Source organism: Anser cygnoides, chromosome 4 (assembly GCF_040182565.1).
Source record: "Anser cygnoides isolate HZ-2024a breed goose chromosome 4, Taihu_goose_T2T_genome, whole genome shotgun sequence".
Classification (NCBI taxonomy): domain Eukaryota; kingdom Metazoa; phylum Chordata; class Aves; order Anseriformes; family Anatidae; genus Anser; species Anser cygnoides.
Genome location: NC_089876.1, coordinates 73615395 through 73639345, shown reverse-complemented (window position 1 = coordinate 73639345; position 23951 = coordinate 73615395). Strand labels below are relative to the sequence as shown.

At 39.1% G+C, this 23951-nt stretch overlaps 1 protein-coding gene across 5 annotated transcripts in view; it reads left to right on the top strand.

Annotated features, from left to right (window-relative positions):
• The window catches only part of PPP3CA (protein phosphatase 3 catalytic subunit alpha), a 196886-nt gene that overhangs the window by 153949 nt on the left and 18986 nt on the right, over positions 1-23951 (top strand). For all 5 annotated transcript variants that reach the window (XM_066996852.1, XM_066996851.1, XM_066996853.1 and 2 more), the window contains exons 7-10: positions 7607-7684; positions 9575-9669; positions 19346-19471; positions 22071-22145. In XM_066996852.1, the coding sequence (XP_066852953.1) occupies positions 7607-7684; positions 9575-9669; positions 19346-19471; positions 22071-22145 (374 nt within the window). The remainder of the gene's footprint in view (positions 1-7606; positions 7685-9574; positions 9670-19345; positions 19472-22070; positions 22146-23951) is intronic.

Genomic DNA, 23951 nt, shown 5'->3' with positions numbered 1-23951 from the left:
GCAACTACTTGGAAATTTTCTGCAGGTATTGCACTCCAGGTTCATGGGTCTTGTTAGTGAGCTTCATATTAGTTCTTAGGGGATGCTGAGATATATAAAGGTATTTGGCTGTTGATTACATTGTTATATTTTTAAAAAGGAATAAAAAAAGGAAGGCAGAGATGTTTAGTGGTAGCAAAGAGTGGCTGGCATTGCAGACCCCTCAACGTTCTTCATTTGCTAGCCTTGGGCAAAAGTGAAATGACTTGGCCTTACAGATGCTGTGGGTTAGAATAATAATTCTAGCCCTGCCAGCACATCATTTCAGTGGCTTACTTTACACATATTTTAAGTTTGTGAGTATGCAAGCACTAGATAAATGTGTGCTAAAAAGCTTTTGAAGATTGTAGCACCTTTCACCTTAAGGTGTGAGGCATAGTTACACGAATGTTTTTGAGCTGTAGCAGCATTTTGAACAGATTATTTTGCCCACCTTTTCATTCTGCCATCTCCAAGGCCAGAAGTCTTATGCTGCCTTCATATTATGCAATCAGCTGTATTAGTAGGATTGCTCATGTACTTCATCAGATCTGGGAACACATCCAGTCTTAAAAAGAATGACTTTGCAGAAAAAAAATATGTATTTATGTGTTCTAATCCAGTGCAGCTCCCTAGTCCATTTCTCAGTGCAGACAGCACGATGAAGGGCAAGAGAAAACAGGCAGAAAGAGCTGTGATAGCAGCTGCCTAGGACTGCAGAGTAGCAAAAGCATTTGCTTCTGACTTCGGCCTTTGATGACTGAAGTGCAAGGTCAATCAGTTTTGATGAAAACCTTTTTTATACCTGCATCTAATCTTATGAAGCTGTTGGGCTAAATTTGAATGCCTTCTTTTTAAGGAAATGTTCACATCTCCTTATTATTGGTATGGTGAAGGATATGAAGAAAGATATTTTTTTGGTACTGGTTCACAGTGGGAGATCAAGCCTATTTCCAAGGCCATGTGTTCCTAAGAAATACTTGATTTACTACTTACTCATCTTTTCCTCTGATGCTTCCAAAGTTTCTTGTGCTTGGCAAAGATTTGTCTTTTCAGTTATTATCGTGTAACACTAAAAGAAAAGAACATGTAAATGGTGTACAACTTTGTAATTATTTGTAACTGTTAAAACTGCATACACAGTTATTTGGCTGACCAGTAGTAAAAATCTGCTGGATGTCATGAGTATAAAAGGGAAAAACAAGATTATCTTAATTAGGATGGGGAATTTTGTCATTATCATTCCTTTAAGAAATTCATTCTGTCTCATACTGAAAAGAGCTTTCATGATTAAACCTTTAATCAAAAGAGCAATTTGTGAATATGTTAACATATATTATCAAGCTCTGAAGTTACCACTATGACACTAGTCACCTGTCCAAGTTGCATTTAGCAAGGTGCACATAGCAGGGTTAAAGGCAGGTTAGTGAAGAGCAGAAAAGTTGCCAGAATGTTCTGCTGTTGTCCTGCTATGTCTGCTTCTACAGCTTCCAAAAAGTCATCTGGGGGCGAACGTGGGGGGAAGAAAGCCAACTGTCTTGGTACATCTTTGTCATTTCCTCCTACCTTCTAGAAAACCAGTATGTGTAGATACCCTCTTTTGTTTGTTTTATGTTACAAACATTTCAAAATATATTTAAAGCGTCGTTATCGAATGTATGACTCATTTTCTGTCCTGTCCATGTCAGATAGGTTGCTTAGCTCTATCTTCACATTTCCTCTAATCCTAGATCTAGCTGAGGGCTCTAGTTGTGCCTGGCTGAAACCTTTAAATTATGCCTGCTAGGAACTGACCCGTCAGGCCATGCGGGAGGTGGAGATCACTGGGCTCTTGGAGCGTAGCATCATTCACTGTAATTTGGGGAGATCTAAAAGAGGCTGAGATGGAAGCTGTTCTTCTTATGTACTGTTGGTATTTTTGTAACTTTGAAAGGCTTCCTGAAGAGTTAGTGCCTTCAGGATATGATGTTGATGCAGAATGAAGGAGAACCATGCTCCCAAGGTGCCTGTGCCTGTTGTCTTAAAGTGTAAGAACATTTCTGGATTCAAAATAAACTTTGTTCAAATAATAATACAGAATCACAGAATGGTTAAGGTTCGAAGGGACCTCTGGAGATCATCTAGTCCAACCCCCCTGTCAGGCAGGGTCACCTAGAGCACATTGCACAGGATCAGATCCAGGTGGGTTCTGAGTATCTCCAGAGAAGGAGACTCCACAACCTCCTGGGGCAACCTGTTCCAGTGCTCTGTCACCCTCACAGTAAAGAAGTGCCCTCCCATATTCAAGTGGAACTTCCTGTGTTGCAGTTTGCGCCTCTTGTTCTGTTCCTGGGCACCACTGAAGAGAGTCTGTCCTCATCCTGTTGACACCCTCCCTTCAGATATTTATACATAGGGATTAGATCCCCTCTCAGCCTTCTCTTTTCCAGCCTAAACAAGCTCAACTCCCTCAGCCTTTCCTCAAAAGAGACATGCTCCAGTCCCCTAACCATCTTTGCAGCCCTCTGCTGGGCTCTCTCCAGGAGCTCCAGGTCTCTCTTGTACTGGGGAGCCCAGCACTGGACACGGCACTCCAGATGTGGCCTCTCCAGGGCTGAGAAGTGGGGCAGGATCCCACGGGCCTTCTTCGCCCCAGGGGCCCTTTGCTGGCTCACGGTTAACCTGTCATCTACCAGGACTTCCAGATCGTTCTCCACAGGGCTGCTTTCCAGCAGGCCAGCCCCCAACCTGCCCTGGTGCTGGACCCTGCATTCGCCTCTGCTGAGCTTCATGGGGTTCCCCTCAGCCCAACTCTCCAGCCTGTCCAGGTCTCTCTGAATGGCAGCACAGCCTTGTGGTGGATCAGCCAATCCTCCTGGTTTTGTGTCAACAGCAGCCTTGGTGCGGGTGTGCTCTGTCCTTCAGCCAGGTTGCTGATGAAGAAGCTGAACAGGGCTGGGCCCAGTAGTGACCCCCTGAGGACACCGCTAGCTACAGGCTAGCTACAGGCTTCCAACTAGACTGTGCCGCTGAACACAACCCTATGAGCTCTGCCAGCCAGCCAGTTCTCAGCCTACCTCACTGTCTCCTGTCATTAATTTTCAAAATAGTTTAGTGTTTTGCTGTATTATTGCAAACATTTATTTTTCTACTCTTATATATGCATTTGTATTCATGCACATGATTTCTGTGAGAAGGGTTGGGTGTTCCCTGACAAAATAAAACCCAAAGCACACGAGTAGAAATTATCGAGGTATACATGTAGCTGAGTGTGCTTGCTGTGCAGTCCATTCAATTTTTTCAGCTGTTGGAAGACCAGCTTGACAGTATCTAACATTTTGGTTCACGTTAGCAAAGTATTGTTTCTATTTCACAATTGTACAGAAGAAATGGATCGTGCAAAAGATACCTCCGAACTAGTAAAATATGCATGAGAAATTTTAATGAAAAAGGGGTGCAGAAGGAAGGAATAACACACACAGTCCATGGAGAATAACATCTCTAGTTTAGCACTGGGGTATTTTGTTTTCTCTGTGAGTCACTGCTCTTCTGTGATTCAGCATGACACATGAAGCGCAGGCAGAGCGGTAGGTTGTTCTGGAAAAGCCTGTTGCGTGGGGGGGGGTCTGTTTGTTTGTTTTCTCTCTTGGCCAACTGTTTTATTTCTGGCTCAGCTGAATTACAGCCTGGGCTCTGCAAAGCAGGGCAAGGAGGAGAGGCTTTCTGGAAGGGTAGCAATCATGAAAAAAAGTTGGGAATTTGCTTACAGGAGGACCGTTTTGATAAGAAAGATTTGAAAATCCAGCAATTTTAATTAGGAAAAAAAATCAAGAATCCAAGTAGAAATTTTCTTCTGTAGAAGCTTGTTTCTATTAACCTTTGCCATAATCTTTGGTTGTTTGGCAGTTTCCAGGGCTTGCTGCTGTTTGTCTGGAGGCTGTGAGATCCTGTCCTCCCAAGGCCCAGAACTTCGGGATTTCATATTTTATATCTCTGGATTTGCTTCTCTAGATTACTGTAGAATGTTTTTCTATATTTTGTGTTGAAGGCTATTATTTAACATGAAATCACATTTAGGCAGGAGCAAGCTCATATTTACAAAGTGCTGAAAATTAAAGTCCTGTATTTGTCAAACTGGTAAAGCATATGTAACAGCTGCATACAGCTGAAAACTTTGCTTCTCCCCAGCCCGCACTTCAGCAAGCAGCTAAAGAAAAAATAAGTCAGAGTTGCTTTGCATTTTTTTTAACTAAAATATTCAGATAGGCTGCTCATCTGCTGAGGTTTGGTAATAGGAGTATTATGCTTCACTTGCAGGAAAAGATGGCAGCCCGATTTTCCTCCATGTGCATGGAGCACTATTTGGCCTCTCTGTCCTTCTAGGTAGTGGGCCCTATAGAATCTGAAAAAGAGCCAAATCCTGCTAATAGAAGTCTATTTTCCATGGTTGTATAAAGAATAAGATAAAGATTTTTTTTAAAAAAAGAACTTTTCTGCTTTGAAATGGAAAGAAGAACCTATTTAGAAGCATTTTTTTTACCACTTCGTTATATCTTCTTTAAAAGCAGTACTTAACACTGGATGAAAAGAATACCATAGAAAAAAAAATAATAGTCTAGACATTTTGAGCAGCTGCACTGATAATGAACATAATCAACTGTCTATCAGATTTTTCATTATAGACCCCAGTTTTCAGAAGTTAATGTAAAAATTTCTAAACAAAATGTACCATAAGTCTACATTTAGTCACAATTAATTATGAAGAGAAATGTATGCAAATTAGATCTCATTTGCCAATGGTTTGAATGGCAGCCTGTCAGCATTTGAGATCACTGCAGTTGCCAAAACCATATCCTATCTAATCTGAGAGTTTAAGTTATTTTATAACTTCTAGTCTTTTTAGACAATTCCATATACCATACCTGTGTCTGAGAATATACAGGAGGTGGGCCATATCTGGAACCAGCAATATATCCTTTGAGTGGGTTTGTAGGCTCTAGCTGCAGAGAACATTTCAGCTTCAAAATGTGCAGGAAGGTTGGAAGAGAAACAGTAGCATTTCCCTTGGATAAACCAAAGAAAGATGATGCATTAGATTATGCTTTTTTTTTTCATGAATTTTCATCTGTTTCGTGCATGTAGCGAGAAATGGATGGAGCTGTTAAGTGGTTGTAAGTAGGCTCTGAAGGTGGCCCGTGAAATCATGGCTGGGACAGCAGGTCTTTTTTATAATTTTTGGTTGAGATATTTTTTTTAAAACTTGGTCATAATATTTAACAACAGTTTTTACTTATGTATTTTGCTTAACCGTGCTACTACTGTATGACTGCATCTTGTCCCTAAGGTTCTGCAAAATAGTGTACTCGTACTAGTCTCTTCGATACTACGTACAGCCCCATAACATAATACCTGTGTGTGAGTTACACGTAGAGATTCAGAGACTCTGCAGGTTGGTTTGTGTTACTTACAGGCATGCCGTGAGCCCATGTGCTGCAGAGCCAGCACTGCAGAGCCAGCACAGAAGTGATCGCGGAGATGCCTTGGTGTCTTCCCCGACACCTTGTATTTCCTCTTTTAAACCTTTCCGCCTGTTCTATTATTCGAACTACAGGAGACGTTGAATCAATACTGGAAAATAACATGGTGAATGGATGTTAATGCAGGGTCTGTTCTGCTTTTTCTTCAGCCATCAGGTGAAATTTCAGAGCTGTTTTGTGAAGTTTACACCATTTGTCATCAGCTTTTTTTTTTTTGCAGCAGGTTTGATTTTTGTTCTCCAGCTTGTCCAGCAGTGAGGCGAGGGAATTGTAACATCTGTGTGCCATATCCTGGGCCTCCATTCCAGGAAAATATGTCTCCTGGATATATCTGCTGCCTGATAATGGCAAGCTGGAAGAATCTCTGGCCTTGATTCCACAAATGGCTCGTCTGCTGGTGCTGAGAAGCACTGCTGAGGGCAGGACAACACAGCACACTAGCACTCTTATCTGGTTATTATGGTATTTTGTCTTTATGTGAGCGTTAATCAAACAGAAGCAAGTGACAGGAGGTGGTAACACTTGCCGTCTCCCCAGGATTAATGTTTTAAATGCGACTTCTTTAGGCTCCTGTGAGCATGGGGCCAGTACCGTGCTGGATCTTTGCCAACGAGGAAGGCTAAATTCAGAAGTGCCTTTCAGACGTAGGGTCACCAGGTGCCGGGATTTGGAATGAGGCTGTCTGCTACCTCGTGGGGTGCCCACTTCCCTGCCAGGATGAACGATCGTGAAAGATACAGCATTTTAACTTAATGATTGCTGGGCTTCAAGGGTGGCAAATAAATCTGCACAAAGCAAAACAAATTGCATAGAATTGACCTGAAGGGGGGAAAAAAGAGAAGAGCCTCTAGATGTCATCTGGATAAAGTCTTTCCCATCCTAGATGCCTTTAATAGGCCTGATAAGGATTTGTCAGATCTGTGAAGCATATTTTTAATTCCATTGCTACTTCTACTTTACGCATTTACAAGCATGTTCTTAGTCCTGTTTTGTTCTTGCTATAGTTGGCTTTTGACAGGGGAAGCCAGGACAGTTCTGCATTAAATTACTAGTGATAGGAGAAGAGATGTTTTGCTTCCTGACTTGAGGTGATAGATGGCCATCATGCTGGTTGTCCTTGAACATGGAAAGTCATCAGTGATTTAAAAGCAAGAAGAAGACAGTCGTTACAGAAGTAAACAACTTATTTTAGAAAGCAGCAATATGGAGTAATTTCAATTTCTGTAACATTTATTTAGGTATAATTTTAAATAAATATCTAAAATAATATTTCGCACTTGGGCTGTCAAAACTGCATACAGGTTGTTTTGTGTTTTTGTTGCACATGCTTTTCATTCATGGTCAGTGTCTTTAATGGTACGAAGGGGTTTCATGGTGCAGAGGTGGTGACAAAAGGCTCTTAATTTTTCTTTGAAAGCAACACTGTTCATGTGCAGTGAAAATGATCATGACAGAGGAATTTGTACATTTCATCTAATGATTTTGTTTACATCCGTGCAGCAGAACAGGCCTTGTGAGGATGTATTTGATGGGCATGCTTTGGGGGTTTTCAGAAGTCATACAATTTACATTTGAAGTTGCTAAGGGGAAAGATAATTCTTGTTTACCAGGGAGATGATGTTCAGAAGATCACAAATCTGTAATTTGGAAGCAGTTCTGCCTTTCTTCGTTCTTTCTCCTACTCTTCTCACATACCACATTGTCTGGTGTCCGTAAGCAGCCTGTGTATGCTGCAGTTAGTGTGTGCAAGGTTGTTTGTTGCAAGCAACCATTGTATTGCTTTTTTTTCTTTTTCTGAGCTCATTGAATCGTAAAGCACAGTGGAAGAAATTTCCCACAAGCTACAAGGTGATTACTGTAATGAATTGCAGCTTTACAGTATTCCTCTCCATGCAATTACGGGGTGGAGGAAAAAAGTACTGCTTCTAGTGTTGTCTCTACAGAAATCTGCCAGCAGAGCAGGGGCTGATTTCATGAATGATGCATTTTGGATGAAACATTTTTTGAAAGCTAGAACTAAATGTGGTGTTTCTGATAATACCATAACAGGTGCTGTTATTTTCTTCCAACAGTTACCCTGCTGTATGTGAATTCCTCCAGCACAATAACTTGTTATCTATACTTCGAGCTCATGAAGCCCAGGATGCTGGGTAAGTGCATGTGGAGAGGGAGAGGGGGCACTAATAATGAATAATGGCTCGTTGTTGTCAGACATGGCAAGGAAAGAAAGAATAACTGAGTGAGAGTGAACTGGAAAACTTAATTTTAATTTGCAACAGCTCTTGCTTTTCATTAAAGATACAAAAGCATACACTGGCATTAGAATGTGCAGTCTTTTACATGATTGCTACTGAGTTACGGGACTTAATGAATCCTCATATATCCCACTTAGCCTTAGCAATTTTAAGTGGCATACAGTGACCCGAAGTGATTTGGTTGCCAAGTGTTGGAGGGAAAACTAATTCAGCTCAGCAAAAGAAATTTTGCAAGTGTGGCTGAGACTTCTGACACACAGACTGCCACAATGCCTAGGAAGAGATTTGGCTTCTGATGGTCAGAACTGTTTTCTCTCAATACGTACATGAATGAAACTTCTGGGCCTACTGGTTTTACATTTTAGCAAGAAAATAATCTAAGGGAACTCAAAATGGCCACAAATTATTTTTGTGCAAGAGTATCAGTAACGAATTTAAGGAGTCTTATTAAAGATACTGTGTGCAAAAACAATCCAGGTCAGGTACTGGGTATTGTTGATAGTTTGGTCATGAAACTATTGCCAGTGTAAAGACAGCATTTCTTTCTGCCACTTCAAAAAAAAAAAAAGAAAAATCAAAAAATTTTCTCTTTGGGGAAATGTACCATACTTGTGAGATTATAATGAAGGATTGGTACCTGAATAAATAGTTTTGCATATCTTGCATAAATTACTAATGTGTTTATTGTGTTTATTTGGAGGTAGAAACTTCAGCCAATCAGAAGAGTAATGAAAGATAAAGTAACAAGTTTATAGGAATGAGGTCGATACTCACTGCGCATATAAAAAGCTGTTCTGAATGCTTGAATTATCACATACTTAAAAACCTCAATGCAATTAAAAGCAATCTATTACTCTGCCAAAAATAACTGGCATAAAATACCCAAGGGTAATGAAATTTCATTTTTATTGTATTGCTTTCCAATAAATGGTGAAAAATAAAATTTTGTAGAAGGGATTGCACTGAGACTGTACAATGGTTTCAGTGCAACTATTGTGGATGGTTGCCAGACTCTTCAGTTTCTTGTCACTGAGGACTAAAGAGGAGTATTTAGTGTTACTTGTCTCTAAGTAAGACAAAAGTACTTCTTGGTTGGTTTGCTTCCAGTTACTTGCAGGTTTAATGCTTGACCGATTGTATGTTGCTCTGTTGGACCAGTAAGCCTTTTATTTTACAAAAGGCAGCAAGGTTAAGTAATGAAAATATGCAAGCATTAATAAGGTGGCTAATAGACCAAATTAGATTAGACATAGCACCGAAAATATCTGACCCTTTGTTTCCCCGTCCTTTCTCATGCTTTCTACCCTGGCCTTGCCTTCACTTGCACGTGCAGGGGGGCAAGCAGCTGGGAGGTCATGGGAGGACGTGCCCTTCCCTTCGGTACAGTCACCTCTGAGGCACATGCTGGTGCTAGCCTTTACTCGCAGTCCTGTGGAAGGCAAAGCCCTGGGAGCATCCCAGGGCGTGCACATGTGCAGGCCACCTGACTCCGGAGATGGGCACTGAGCAAATCCGTAACAAAAAAACAACCTCTGCCATGCTAAATTGCAGACAGAGGTGTACTTTTGAGTATGGTGTGGTTCCCTCACCACCCCAAGTGGAAATAATGAATAAATCTGCAGGAAGAATCTTTTTTCTTGTGATTTTAAAAAGCATATATGCATGCTTTCTGTCTTGGCATTTGTAAAACCCAGTGCAGTAATTTACCAGTTTTTTTTGCACTGCGTTTGGTCAGTGACAAGTGCACTTTCAACACAGGACACTAATACCTTCTCTTTCCTTTAGGTATCGTATGTACAGGAAAAGCCAAACAACAGGCTTCCCTTCACTAATCACAATTTTTTCAGCACCAAACTATCTAGACGTATACAATAACAAAGGTAAGATTTAATTCCTGTTAATATACAGTAGACTGTACTTCTCTTTACTCAAATGTTTTACATTGTTTTTCCTTTTCTTTCTCTTTATTACTTCATGTCCATTTCTTTCCTCTATTTATTAGTTCATGCCCATTCAATTTATTACATAATGCAAATCTAATTAAATTTATTACAGGCAGATGTACGCCTCTGAATATACTGTAGATTCTAATATGCCTTAGGATATTTCTGTATTTTGACTGCAAGTTATTAAGTAAACGTTATACAGGAAACAAAATTAAAAACAGCTCTATTAACTAAGAGAAGTATATTATGAAATGCTGTGGTTGAGGTGTTTGGAGACCAGTGCTCCTTATAATTAATTGTTTGTCCCTTTGCTCCTCCCCTTAAAATTAATGGGGTTTGTACACACAAACCCTCTACCCAGCTAACAAACATTGACAGAGCATCAGTGGATAAGGAGTGGAATACCTGTGTTTTGTTTATTAATCATTTGAAAACTATTATGTAGGAAATAAAATATCATTAGCCAAAAATAAGTTGTTGCATGAATTAGCAGGTCACTGGTCACTCTGTAAAGAGTCCATTAAATACAAGTGCTTGCAGCTAATCTCAAAATCTTCTCTAACGAACTGGAAAAAAAAAAATCGTGTTTCTAAAAATAACACTTTCTAATAAATCTGTCCTCCTATATCTTGAAATGAGCAATAATATCTCCTTTCTCCTATTCCTAGTAAAGCTAACGTTATTGTGTTTGTGAGAAAAGGAAAATATTTTTTTCCCAGTGGTATTATTGAAAGCAGTTTCATTGCAGAGAGATCAATCTTTCTTGAACAGAGACATTTTTAATTTGGATACTTGCCTGCAAAGGGAGTAAGCTTTTTTTTTTTTTCTCCCAAAAGAAAGCTTCCTCAGGCATAATTTTGTATTATAAAACCTTTAACCTAAAAGGTGTTATTCCGCGAACTGTGTGCATGGGGAGAAAACAGTTCAGATAATTCACTGTTAGGTAATGGGTTTTGTACACTTAGTTCTCAAAACGTATGTTAACTTGTGGAAAAAATAATGAGAGTATTCTGTAAAAACAACAACAAAAAAAAACAACAAAAAACACTATCCAAGTAGAGCTTTCAGTAGCTATTTTTGTAAAAGTAAATAGTATAGGGACTTGTTAGCAACACAAGAAGAGCAGAATGAAACAAGGAATGTGTTAACTTTCTTGGCAGCATCGTTGTTCTTGGTGGAAAAGTGTTTGCTTTCTGAGTTGGCTGCTTTGGGTAGAGCACAGGCCGATGACAGGTCTGTAGAAGTAATCTGACATAAAGCATTTGCCTCTTGTTTCATAATACGTGAAGGCAGTTCTATGCACATGAAGGCAATGAGTGAACAACATGAGATTTTGTCATGTCAGCAAATGTTAATTATAAAGTAATGATTTATAATACTCAAAATCTTGAATTTTAAACCACAAAGTTTGGGTGGTAAAAAGAGCTGCCTTTCTGTTATCTCTGCTTCAGAGCAGAGTCATTTCACTTGTCTCGGGTTCTCTGCTGTGGCGGGCAGGCTTTAAAACTGGTGGAAAGTTTTTTCTGGTAAGACGCTGAAGGCCAGCTTCTGAGAGGTAATGACTATCTGCGGTCACAAGTGAAGTTTGGATGCACTGCTGGGCATATCTGGTCTGAGTGAGCTCAGGCGAGATTGCAGCGGTGTGAGAGCAGTGCTGATGTGCCACTTTAATGTATCACTTTTTGTAAATGTAGAGGCTGACCTTTACTGGATTTCTAATGCGTTTCTGTTCAGTTTGACTGCCTCCTTTTCTCTCATTAGAAGTTTTAGATGCGTTATTTCATGAGACCGATTGCACTGTCTCTTGGCTTATAAAGTACATCATGCATATTTTTTCATGCTGCATCTTACTCGTGCATCTTCATCTGGATAGCATTTGGGTGCTTGCTTCCCCGTTCAAGAAAGAAAAACTCGGTCATCCTAAATCAGCTAAAACCAAACCAAAACAAAAAAACGGCCACTTGTTGACTTCCTTGATTTGCAGCAAATGAACTAGCAAAGAACACAGCTTCTGACGGACAGACTGATTTCAGTAAGTGAAGGAAGGCTTGTCCGTGCAGAGGTGTTACAGAACAATTGCTGTAGCTGACTCATTGTGCATTGGTGCAGAACCTGATTGATTTTTAAACCAAATCATTGGATTTTCAGTTACTGTCAGTTTTTGGAAAGGTAGTTACTGTCCTAGTAAGTGCCTGTCATTTCTAGAATACGTTCTTATTACGCTTCTGGTTGTCACTTTAGCTAGTAAAATAACCCTACATAAATTCATGAGAGGCTCCATCTCCCACTGACATGAATGATGTGTTCCAGGGTCATTTTTAAATATGGTGTTGCTTAAAAAATAAAATGAAATTAAAAGCTGCAAGGGGCTAAGAATGCTCATTTTCTATCCTAGGTTGATAGTTCTTATACCCATTAAAGCACATATACTTTTCTGTGTGTTTTCAGAGCACTTCAAGGACTGAGCTTGGCTGCCAGCTTTAAGGGTTTATTCAGTCCTTGCTGGAGGGCAATCACTGGATTCAGATAATCACTCAGAGTAGTAGATAGGGAACATTACTAGAGCAAAAGGGGATTCAGCAGGAATAGCTTGAGATAAGGTACCCAAAGAAGACCACGTTCAGCATATGTGCTGTTAATAATGCTGTTATGGACCCTTTGCATATGCTGTCACACAATACTGATCGGCCATGGGAATGTCTTTTGGCTGGGACTGCTTGGATTCTGGCACTGAAGGGAGTTTTCTGTATCCCTTTGGTATCCCTTTGGCCATGGTGTCTTGAAGGCTGCGTGAGTAATTCATCTGTCATGTGGCTGCTGGTCCTGCTGCAACCCCAGCCCACCCACATACATGACTTCAGGTGCCAAAGTTAGGTTTTTCAATTAGGAGGCTACTGTCAGGGGTTCCTATTGTAGTTAATGGAGACAGATGCTTTCAGAGTATTCAAAGACTCAGAAATGACCTAGGTATGTGGAGTCTAGTGCATCTCCTCTTTCCGACACTATCCTTCTTCATTATTGTTATTAATGCCTTCCATATTCGTTATAATGAAGAACATTGGCAAAGGTGAGGAATGTATACATACGTTTTTGGCAACTTCTGAGCTTCTGTTCATTGTTTCATAGCTTTCTCAAACCTCTGTGCATTATATTATTAAAAGTCATAAAGAAAAAAATACTTTAAGATAATTATTAAAACTTTTTACAAGAAATACAGGTACATTGATTATCTTCTAAGACTACTGTTGTTGGAGAGGATCAAAAATCTTCCTGCTGATCGTGGTAGTTGATTTTGTGATAGTTACTGGTGACTTTGAGGCCTCAGATTAAGGCTGTACTGGTCAAGAAACTTTGAGAAAGCTGCATAAGTACAGATTTACCTCTAGATTTTAGGGCGCCCACCATCAGGAGGAATTCTGTATAGCAACAGAGCAAGAGGTTGCCAGAACGTACTGCGTTGTGTGATCTATTGGCCTTGTACAGCTTTTAAACATTCATTCCCACATTGCAATTTTTAGTGTCTCTTCCTGCCTTAATTAGGGCTTGCTGTAATGCTCTTTGTGCCACAACAACAACAAAAAGATTTTAGAGAGGATCTAGAGTCAGGCAATTTATTTGTAAATTATTGCCAGTACTTAATATTTCAGTGTCTGGCTGTCACGTCAGTGTCATGCATGTATGTGCATGCTTTTTGGCTGAGTGAACAATTTTAACTAGCTGTCTAAAGACACAGACTATTATCTTTTGAACATTTTTAAAAGATTATGTTTCACAGTGACGAGATAACCACCAGAGAATCCAAAGCTATTGAAAAAAATAATGCGGTGTCTCTTCCAACATTCTTCAAGGTACATGTGCTGCTGCTGAAAGGATGCAGATGATGGAAAGAAACAAAGGAAATGTGCAGGGGAGAGGGGGGGGTTGGAAGACTACAAAAATCAAGAACAGATGTACATTGGTGTGCTTGTTAACAAATCCGATAAGTAACACATCAGTGAAGCGTGTGTAAAGTATCAGCATGTGGTATACTGTAGATATATGTTAAGAAATATACCTGATGCAAACGAATCTGATGGGAAAGTTATTTTCTTATTGGAAAAAGGCAGAGCAATGTACCTGGAAGGCAAGGATGATCTGTGAGAAATAACAGCACTTCAGGAGAACGAAAAGCTGTGCAACCTTCTGTTGGCCCTATCAGTTTTCTTGAATGCTTTATCACTGCTTTTGTGATGAGGCCTTCTCATGGAAAAAAAACCTTTTTAAGGGAACCTGCTGGGCTATCTTGGCCGTCTCACTGCCAACGCAGAGATGTTTGTTACAAGTGATTTTTTTGTGGGCAATTCATAAAATCTTGAACACTGTGGCACTATTTCTTTTGAAGACACAATTGTACGTGTAAAATAAAAACCTTCTGATTTCTGTAAGGGAAGATTTTCCAACTGCAATTAGCCCTACTTCGGTACTGTGTTATTTACATCATTACCTTGGCATTGTAAGGCTTTTTTTTTTTTTTTTTTTTGCCTTTGACAATGTTTAAACTCTGTTAAGCATTTTGCTAACCCTTCTCCCCGACCTGTCTCCGGCAGAAAACACGGTGGTTACTTGGCAACTCTGCTGGAGGAGAGAGCGCTGCTCCCTGGTGCGCAGCTAGTGCTGGAGTTAACTTGGCACTAAATCAGAAATTGCAAGTCTTCTTTAAACGTGAAGAAGTTGAGACCTTTCACTGCTTTTATTTCCTAAATGCAGGATGGGTGTTCTGAAAAATGATGGGAAAATTAGTTAATTTGTTTGTGAAAATTACTTTGAGGTTGTTTACCTAAAAACGTATAGTTCATCGTAGGCTAATATTTCTGCCATGCTCAACTTTTTTCTTCTGACAGACATTTTTTCAATTACTGAACAATTACGCAGCAGTACTTGAAGCAGGTTGTGTAATGTACTTCAGTGATTCTGAACTACAGGTCGTACAGTTCAATGTTGTTAACTTTGCCTAAGGCCTTAATTCAGCTCCCAATATATAGGCTTTTAAAGTGCCATTTGAGATGCCAGAAGGACCTGACATCCACTCAGATCTGACAGGTATGACACAAGATGAGTGATCTAGGCTCATCTTTAACAGAGGGAGGCCAAGGAGATCCCCCAGGGGATCTCGGGTGGCACCAGGTGCTTATATTTGACCCTGAGAAGGTTAGAAGAGCTGTCTCTGTTCCTAGCTGAAGGAAGGAGGCTTCTCACCTGCCTATTTTTCACCACCTGTATGTCCAGCCATAGGTACCAAGGTAAAATGCTTAAAGCTAAACAGTATGAATGCCCCTTGTCTGCTGCATTAGTGTTTCATTTCATTCTAATGTGATTTCAGCATCCGATATCTCAGTTTACAAGCATTGGAAAGAGGTATAATGTCATTTGGGATATCTGCACATCTTCACTTTACAAAACATTGGCTTCTAAAACTCATTTACAAGAGCAAGTACCAAAATTACATTAAAATGTGTGTGGCTGTTTAGGAATAATAAAATAAGGTTCTTGCTCTGGTTTGTGATTATAGACTATAAAACTGTTACTGGTGGCTTAGTCTGCTAGCATCTGTCTGAGTACAGCTTTAGAAAGAGAAGTTTAGGGACTGGATAGCGAGGAACTAAACTTGGAAATTAAAGTTTGAGAGAGTTGGGTTTTCCTCAGTTACCAGTTTCATAATCAAAGGAACCCATCCCACTTTTTTATCTCCTCAACCAGCAACCATGTGGCCCGTAGTCATACAATCCTCAAACAATTCTTCCTCCTTCAGGGCCTTTGAGGTCTCCTGTAGCTACTTAGGCATTGGATTAATGTGGACTTCAGAACGAAGAAGAGGTGAAACGCCCAAACCTTTTCTGAGCCAACAAAGAACAGAGCTATGACCAGAAGAAAGCAAGGGACCAGAAAACCTCAGAGAAACTGCTGCTATACCAGAGAAGGACTTTTTTCTTGACCAAGCTAACATTTTCTTCTTCTGACTACAAAGCATCATACTAGTTATTTAATAAAAAAAAACATTTTGTCTACATTATACATATAGAGTAAAGATTTAGAATCACAAATTCATAAAAGCATTTGTGACACTGATAACTAACCTACCTTATTTTATTCTCTTAAGAGTAGAGTTATTTTAGAAGACTTCCTTCTTTGTTATTACACTGCTCTATTGTACAGTGTTATTTTCCTTCAAGTGGCTCTTGAAGTCATTGGAGGACCTGTACAGGTCATTTGCAGAGGGGAAAAGTTTCTGAAATACTGTTGTTGGAACTTGCTTTAGTAGGATATTCAGGTATATAAATTAATAAGATGGTATGAAGATTTTTTTGGACAGTAATCTCAAAATAAATTATCTTCCTTCAGAACAAACCAACCAACCAAATAAAAGCCCTAAAACCATTTAATCTGATTTTTACCAACTGTTCTGTTTACAGATTGGTCCTTTTTAGAGGCTAGTTAATTTAAAAAAAAAATTATAAAATTGAATTATACAACTTTCACATAATTTAGAAATAAACTTGATGATAAATTGAAGAAATAGCGGAAAGGAAAAAAAACTCTACCTCAGCTCACTAAGATGATGAAGTTGAAGTTTTATTCCTAAATGAATCTTCACATCCATTAAATAGTCCTTTTTGTGTGGTTTTGATTCATTTTTACTATAAAGCCACAAGCTATTTATTTTTATTATGCAATTGTGTCACTGTAATGGAAGGAGAATGATTTTTGATCTGCCCTAGGTAATTTCAGCCAAAAAACGATGGAAATATTAAGAGCATTGGTACTAGTTCTCTCATTTTTGCTAATACCAGTATTAAACCATTTTTACTGAAAAGCAGAATGGCTGCCAAAAGAGACTGAATGGGCAAGAGTCAAATGTGGTTTATTTAAATGAAGGGTGTTTGGCAAAAGTTCATGTAAATGTTAGCAAATCAGCCACAAAATGGAAGACCTTTAGCAAGCTATTGAATTTTTGTACTAACCGACAATGTAGTGCATTACAAAAAAAAAGGTTTATTGTCCAATTGAAACACTCTTTAGTCAATGGAAATAGATGAATAATTAAATTGATTGTTCACCCCCTTCAGTCAATGTTGTGATACACGGCATCTCCTATATTATTTGACATATTGCAGTCATACGACTTCATTGCCAGTACTGGTTGTTAAGGAATAACCAGCTGCAGAACTACGTTCCTCCTAGGTGAGGCACAAATGCAAAGGCAGGTGGAAAGGGGAAAACAAGGAATGATATATCTTCTAATCTGTATATTTGATGTGGTATATTTCTGACATACTCTTGATTCTTGCTGTTTCATTTATGATGGTATTATCATACATGCTCCTTCTTTGAGTCATTTTTCTTTGACTAAAGCTGAGGAGAATCGTTCCCAGGGTCACAGGTTCCTAGTTTTCATTAGGATGGTTTAATTCAGAGCTTCAAAAGGCAAATTAAAGCCTATTTACATAGTTACATATGTATTGTCCAATACGTACAGCATGTTGTCTCCAGCATAAACAGTGTTTGATGACAGCTTGTCTACAGCTACAGAACTAGAATTGTGACATGATCAGGTCATTAACAGCAGAACACAGTGAAGTAATTTTGATGTGAAGGTAAGCACTTGAATGGGAATTATGTTCACAGCTATATGTAAATGCTAGTAGTGAGTTGACCAGTGAACTTGATTTTAAGTCCATTGAGCTGTCTTTTAAACTGAAAACCCACTTTTTTTTTCCAGTAATAAAAATGTAAGGCGCTAGCACCTTTTACAATGGATGTAACCTTCAGATGTATTGACTTAGTCCCGTGTTGATCAAAAATCTTGTCTGCAGTCCTGTACCTATATTATTTAGGAACTTTTATTTATGTTGGAGATAGTTATGAGTCCCTTCAGTTTTAGATGGTCATCTCAAAATTACCTTTCTCTCTATGAGCAAAGAAATATTTTCTCTTCTGTTCATAAATGGCTCTGTTCACATCCATGCAGACCATTTATTCTGTGCATGTGCATAATTCTAGAAACTACTGACTTTTAAAAAGCACAATCTGTAAATTAAATTATACGCTAATTACGTTAGAGATGCTGTTATCAGGTTGAGTCTTCAACTGCATTATTAAGATTTTACAAGAAGATTATCAAGGTTTCTGCGAGAAGACAAAAAATAAAATAAAAATTTTGAAGGAGTGGAGAAGGAAAGGATAAGATTTACTGCTTTACTCTTTCCCAAATGGGAGCAGATAGCCCATAAAGCAAACAATAGAAATCCGGCGCTCAGTGATTTTTATTGAAACACCATATTATTGAAAGCTTTCCCTCAATATATTCTTTTAAAGCCAACAAATAGACCTGTGTTCCCAACACCTGTTGCACCCATCCCCATTCTGTGTTCTTCCAGGTGGTCTCAGTAAATGACCTGAAATTTTAGTCATATACAGCAACCTAATAATTACAGCTATTAAAAAATAATAATTTCAAAGTGCATAGAAGTCTAGAAATGCTGTGGAACATGGTGTTAGCATAATGTTGGGCAAACTTTATGCTTCAGAAAACAAGCTTTGATAAGGGCAGTTATCTAGGTTTATTGTAGACTTCGTTTTATGTCATCTGTTGCTTTTTCATTGTTATTACTTTACCCCTTTCTAGCCAAATTGATATTTCCCCTTTCTCTCCTGCTTGCACTCTTGGCCGTCTTAATAATACCCAAGCACTGTTCATGCCTTTCCTCCTTCATCAGACTTTCAGCTGCACTGGGCCTGGGTACCGCGTGGTCTCTTCTGGAAACAATTAGCTGTTTTTTTACTGATGACCTTTGTGACACTTTGTTTTACTTTGTTCTGAGTATTGGATAGACAACTTAAAGTCAATCGGTCCTGTTTCAGGTATGAACCTGAAGTCCATTATCACGAGTTAGCACTGAACTTGACAAGGTGCTTTAAAAAGCTTATAGGTAGCTATGTCATAAATACCTATATTTCTGCCCATTAACAGGTGTAGTCTTTTTTTTTCCCTTTTTCTGTTGACAGTTATTGACAAGAATGATAGGATTTGTCTTGTAGCATTTAAAATTCATATTACTATGCATTTCTATTATAGGGGACACAGTCTCATGTGCATATAGCTTAAATAATGTGAGAAGAAAGTATCGTGTGTTGTACATTAACCGTGAATGAAATATGTGGAAAATGTTCACTGAAAGAGCGGCATTCAAAATCTGAATGATAAACATTTTCATTTATTATCTCCAATGTGGTTGTGAGGAGCTCAGATAACCGTGGAATGGAAGTCTGCCTGATTCCCTTGTGGGGGCAGATCCTAGAGCCTGTGTTCGCGTCTATTCAAAGAGTTATTAATTCACTTAACAATGCGTCTCAGTGCAAGGGAAAGCTGACAACACTGCTTTCAGCTTGGAAATGACTTGTGGCTTCTTTGAGGCTGTATCCTATCATAACTAGTGGTCAAGTGCTGCTGCTGGGTCAAGTGGTTGAAAGCCGGTCTTGCAGCCAGAAGGCTGTGAACACTACCAGCGCTACTGGTCTGGTAGCGAGTCGTACACGTTGCTGACATCTCTTTTGTTTCTTTTCCCCATTTTAGCTGCAGTATTGAAATACGAAAACAACGTTATGAATATCAGGCAGTTCAACTGCTCCCCGCATCCGTATTGGCTTCCGAATTTCATGGATGTGTTTACCTGGTCCTTGCCATTTGTGGGTGAGAAAGGTATGTAAATCTGCTGTGTTCATAGAAGCTGCAGAATGGTTTGCAAGTCACTGTGCATGTGGCCTAGTTTATTTGAACTGACAAGAATAATTTGAAGACAGATCATTTGCTTTTGAGGACAAAGTGGAAGAAACAGGCCATAGGGACAAGCAATTACCAATGGTTAATCACACTTGTCATGTTTTTGATTTCCACTTTTTCCAGGCTATGATATTGTTTCTGCACTGGAAATAGGTTTTTGTGGCATTGCAGGCCAGAGGTGAATTCACTGAATAAAATTCTTACTGCTTGTTACTTTACAAGCTTTTGGGAATTCCCATGGATGTTGTTCAGTGCTTGAAGGACACAGCACATCAGACTTCACTACATAATGGTTTCAGCCTTAGCTTGCTGACCTGTCTCAATAAGATGATGATGGGTTGCTTTTTCGACAGTAAATACAGAGCTGTGTGATGCTAAGACCTGCTCTGGTTTACTGTTCCTTGAGAGCAGAGGGATGTCCAGAAGGAAAACCTGCTTCTCAGCCCTGTCTCCACCCAGAGTGTATGGTGCCTCAGAGGACTCGCCCTAAAACATAGTGGATGTTTTATTGAAACATGATGCTCCTGATCTTGCCTGAAGACAACTTCATGCTATGAATGGCAAGCACATAAAAGGCATGAAAAAAACTTTAGTCTAACGTATTAAATGAATACATAGTGCAAACTGCTTAAACTCCAAGTCATTTTATTCAAGTCCTGAGATGAGACTTGCTTTGATCCATCCATTATAGTACGTTGCTGCAACAGCAATTACTGCCAGAAAACTATAATAAACTCATAAAAGCTGCTTGGAAAAACAGTTCTCTCTTAATAAGCAACTGTCGAAGTACAGCCAGCTCTGGCTCTTACCTGCAGTCATGACCAGCTTTGTTTGCAGCTACTCTTTTGTACTAGGAAAGCTGCTGGTGACATGCCTGAGGCCTCTGTGGGCAGAACAGATAGACAATAAAGCGGGGATTAACGAAGAAGAGACAGCTGTTTCCACTAATGGAGACATTACATAATCCATGCTGATGCATGTTTCAGACTTGTGAGGCAGATAAAACACTTTCATTTCGTTCGGCCATAAATTCAGTCAGGCCCTGTTCTTAGGACAAGCCTGTTCTCGTGACACACTGCAGTTCTGTGAGATGCTCTGTAAGATCATTTCCCATAGGTGGCCTCCTCAGTTGAGGCTGCAGAATGGATAGTCAAGATTCAGTGAGATCCCAAGGCCATGAACACCCTTTCTGGTCTTTTTTTCTTTTCTTTTTTTTCCCCGTGTCTTCTCAGCAGTCATTCTTGCCAATTGCTTGGAAACTTTGAAGCCCCAAGAAGGGAAAGAGGAAGTAAAATTAGTGTTTTCCTTTTTTCTGCAAAACAAAACTCACTGGGTGTAAGAGCCGACGTTCTACACAGCTTTTTATTTATTTCTTCTTTTTTTATAGTTTTTTTTTATTCCTCAAAGGCCAACCAAGGTAGGAAGCAGTTAGTAACACTGGTCAGTGTTAGTGTGGAAAGTCTTTCCACGAATACTGTCAAAGGAAAATGTTAAATCTTTCACTAATTTAGGAAAAATCTGGCCTTGCCCTGCCCTTCAAATGTTTCAAACATCATAGTTGTCACAGAAGAGAATTTTAACAAACACTTGATTTAAAAAATTAAACTTTCAGCCTGTGTAGCTAGTGCAAGTCTAGACATGCCGGCTAACAGTTTTAATGGTGCTTACTACATGTAGATGTAGTGGAGTTTTTATCAATTTGCTAATGATTTTACATTTTACCTCATAACTTTGGCTTTTGATCTCTGAATTCCATTTATTTGATTGTGATTTTTTTTCCCTGCTGTTCTCACTCTGTGTGCCCTCTGGTTCACGTCTCACTCTTGCCGTTTCCAAATGGGCTGGGATTAGGGGTAGCCTGATGCTGACCTTTGCATGCCAGAGTTGCAAAGTAAGCAAGCTGAACATATTCTGAACTTACCAATAATGACATTTGTATTGGTGCTATTTGTCCTAGATTTCTAGGGATGCTGTCCCTTTATAGATATCTCAAAAGGTTTAATATTTTTTGAACAAAAACTACAGTGTCTAAAACCTCTGTAGAAATGAAAGCTTCTGGACATCCTTCTTGCTGTAACTTTTTGATTTGGATTGATATTCCATTTGCTATGCAGGGAATTCAAATCCTACTGCAATGTAGCAGCAAGAGAAGAGCAGTCAATTCTAACTTGACTGAAAATCAAAAATTGACAGAGGGGGAGAAAACAAAAGTTAGGTACTTGGTTGGCAGTCGCAAAAAGAGAGATTGTAAACACTTTTTTAGAAAAAAAAATATTAATTTGTTGCAGTGATCGGTATATTTGGAACAATTTTTATGTAAAATTATAGACTGCCCTTTTAAAAACTACACCAGACAGTTCATGCTTATATTACTACATGCATAAAATAAGGTCCATGTTTAAAAAGCGAGTACCATTTGTGTACTGAATTTTCATTAACGTTACTACAGCTAGAGTTTGCTCTCTGACTGACCAGGGAAGCCTGACATCAACATCTTGCATTTTGTTTTCCATTTCAGTGACAGAGATGCTGGTAAATGTGCTGAACATCTGCTCAGATGATGAATTAGGGACAGAGGAAGATGGTTTTGATGGTAAGAGCCTCCTGCCCTTGGTTGAGATTGTTTGCCTTGAAACTACTTTAAAAGGTTTATTTACTAACCCTGGGATAATTTTCTGGGTCCCATTTAAGTTCTGTGCTGCTGAAAGCAACTGTTGTGCTGGACTCCAATGGATTTGCTTACTGCATGTGTTGGAAAGAATTAATGGAAATTTTGCCCTGTTCTAACCCTAGCCAAAAGTACAAATCTTTCCTTGGTCTCACTCCTTTGGTTTTGATTTTAAAAAATAAACTAAAAATTTCCCCTCCATGAAATCTCGGTTGTGATGTCATGAGGGGATACGGTGTTGATTTTATGCATAATATGCCAGCAATTCCTATAGAAAGTACAATTATATCAATTAAATTATCTTTTTACGATAAAATCAGCATCTTGCAGAGCTCATTCCAAAATGTAGACGCTGTACCTTTGGAAGAATTGTACTTGAAATATTTTGTTCGTCACATCTTTTAATGCACTTGTGTATTTAAAAGGCTTTAAGAATCCATTTAATCAATAAAAATCAACCTGTACAGATGCAGAGAATGTTCTGACCTGACATTTCTGCTACGAAGAAAGGAACGTTCACTTCTGTTATCACTTGGGCTGGAATTTATATGATGATAAGTTGCCATGTTCCTGTTGGTTTGATGGTAAAGGACACTTTATATCTTGCAATTTGGAATTTCTTGGAAGTAAATTTATTTCATTAGCCATTACTTACTCTTGCACAGCTTTACAGAAAATTGCAGCTCTCCAGAATATTCCTTTTCAATCGAGCAAAACTGAAAAAAAAACCCCATGCATCGCTGCTGTTCTTACTATGGATGCTTTCAATATTTAAAAAATAAAAATAAAAATCTAGAGAACAGGAATTTATTTAGGTTTTAGTACGGAAAAATAGGACTACCAAGCAACTACTAGAAATATTCTCATGATGTCTGTAGGTAGAATGATAGAATGGGGAGAATGAAGAGCTATCAAGTAAGACAAATATTTAATGAAATTATAATTAATAATTAAAGTTCCTTCTCAGAGCCTTTATTCTTAATCTTTAGAAGAGGAAGTTAAATCATGGATTTTGACATGTTTCCTTTACGATGGGAAAGAAGGATACGGATTATAGCACTTTGCATTTACTCCGAAAAGCCAATTGGATTCCCCTGTTCTGTAGCCGCCACAGTGTGGACGTGAACAATTATCTTGCAGGACTTGGGACAAAGACTGGATGTACTGAAACCAGTAATCAGTGCAAAGAAGAAAACACCTGTTTGAATATTGTGCCTGAATTTTTTCTCATGAAATTTAAATAAGTAGCTACTGTGTAATTAAAGCAGTGTGCGAAACAGCACAGAGGCATACAATGAGTAAAAACTGTGTCAAATTAAATACAGTAGCAGGAAAACCATGTGCTTAAAATCCTTGGCTCAAGAAAGCACTTAAGCATGGGCTGAAATTTCACTGAATTCGTTGCCAAAGCAAAGGTTTTATGGGAAGGATTTTTAAATCAGTTCAGCATTGGCCTAACATTTTCTCTTAAAGTTGTGCTATAAACTTCCATTGACACTAAACAGAGCATAGGTGGGCCAGTGGCCACAGACCTTTTTTGAAATTTTACTGCCTCATCGTTCCTATGCCTAGGTGGTTACAGCTCAGCAGCAGGTTTTCAAACCCGTGGCCACAAACGAAGAGGCATTAGGGGTCTTTCAGGACAGATGCTCTCGTGGCGGATAATTCTGCAGTGACGATGAGAGGAGCTCTCCCCAGCTGCAGCAGGGCTCTGTGTTTCCTGTGTATTTT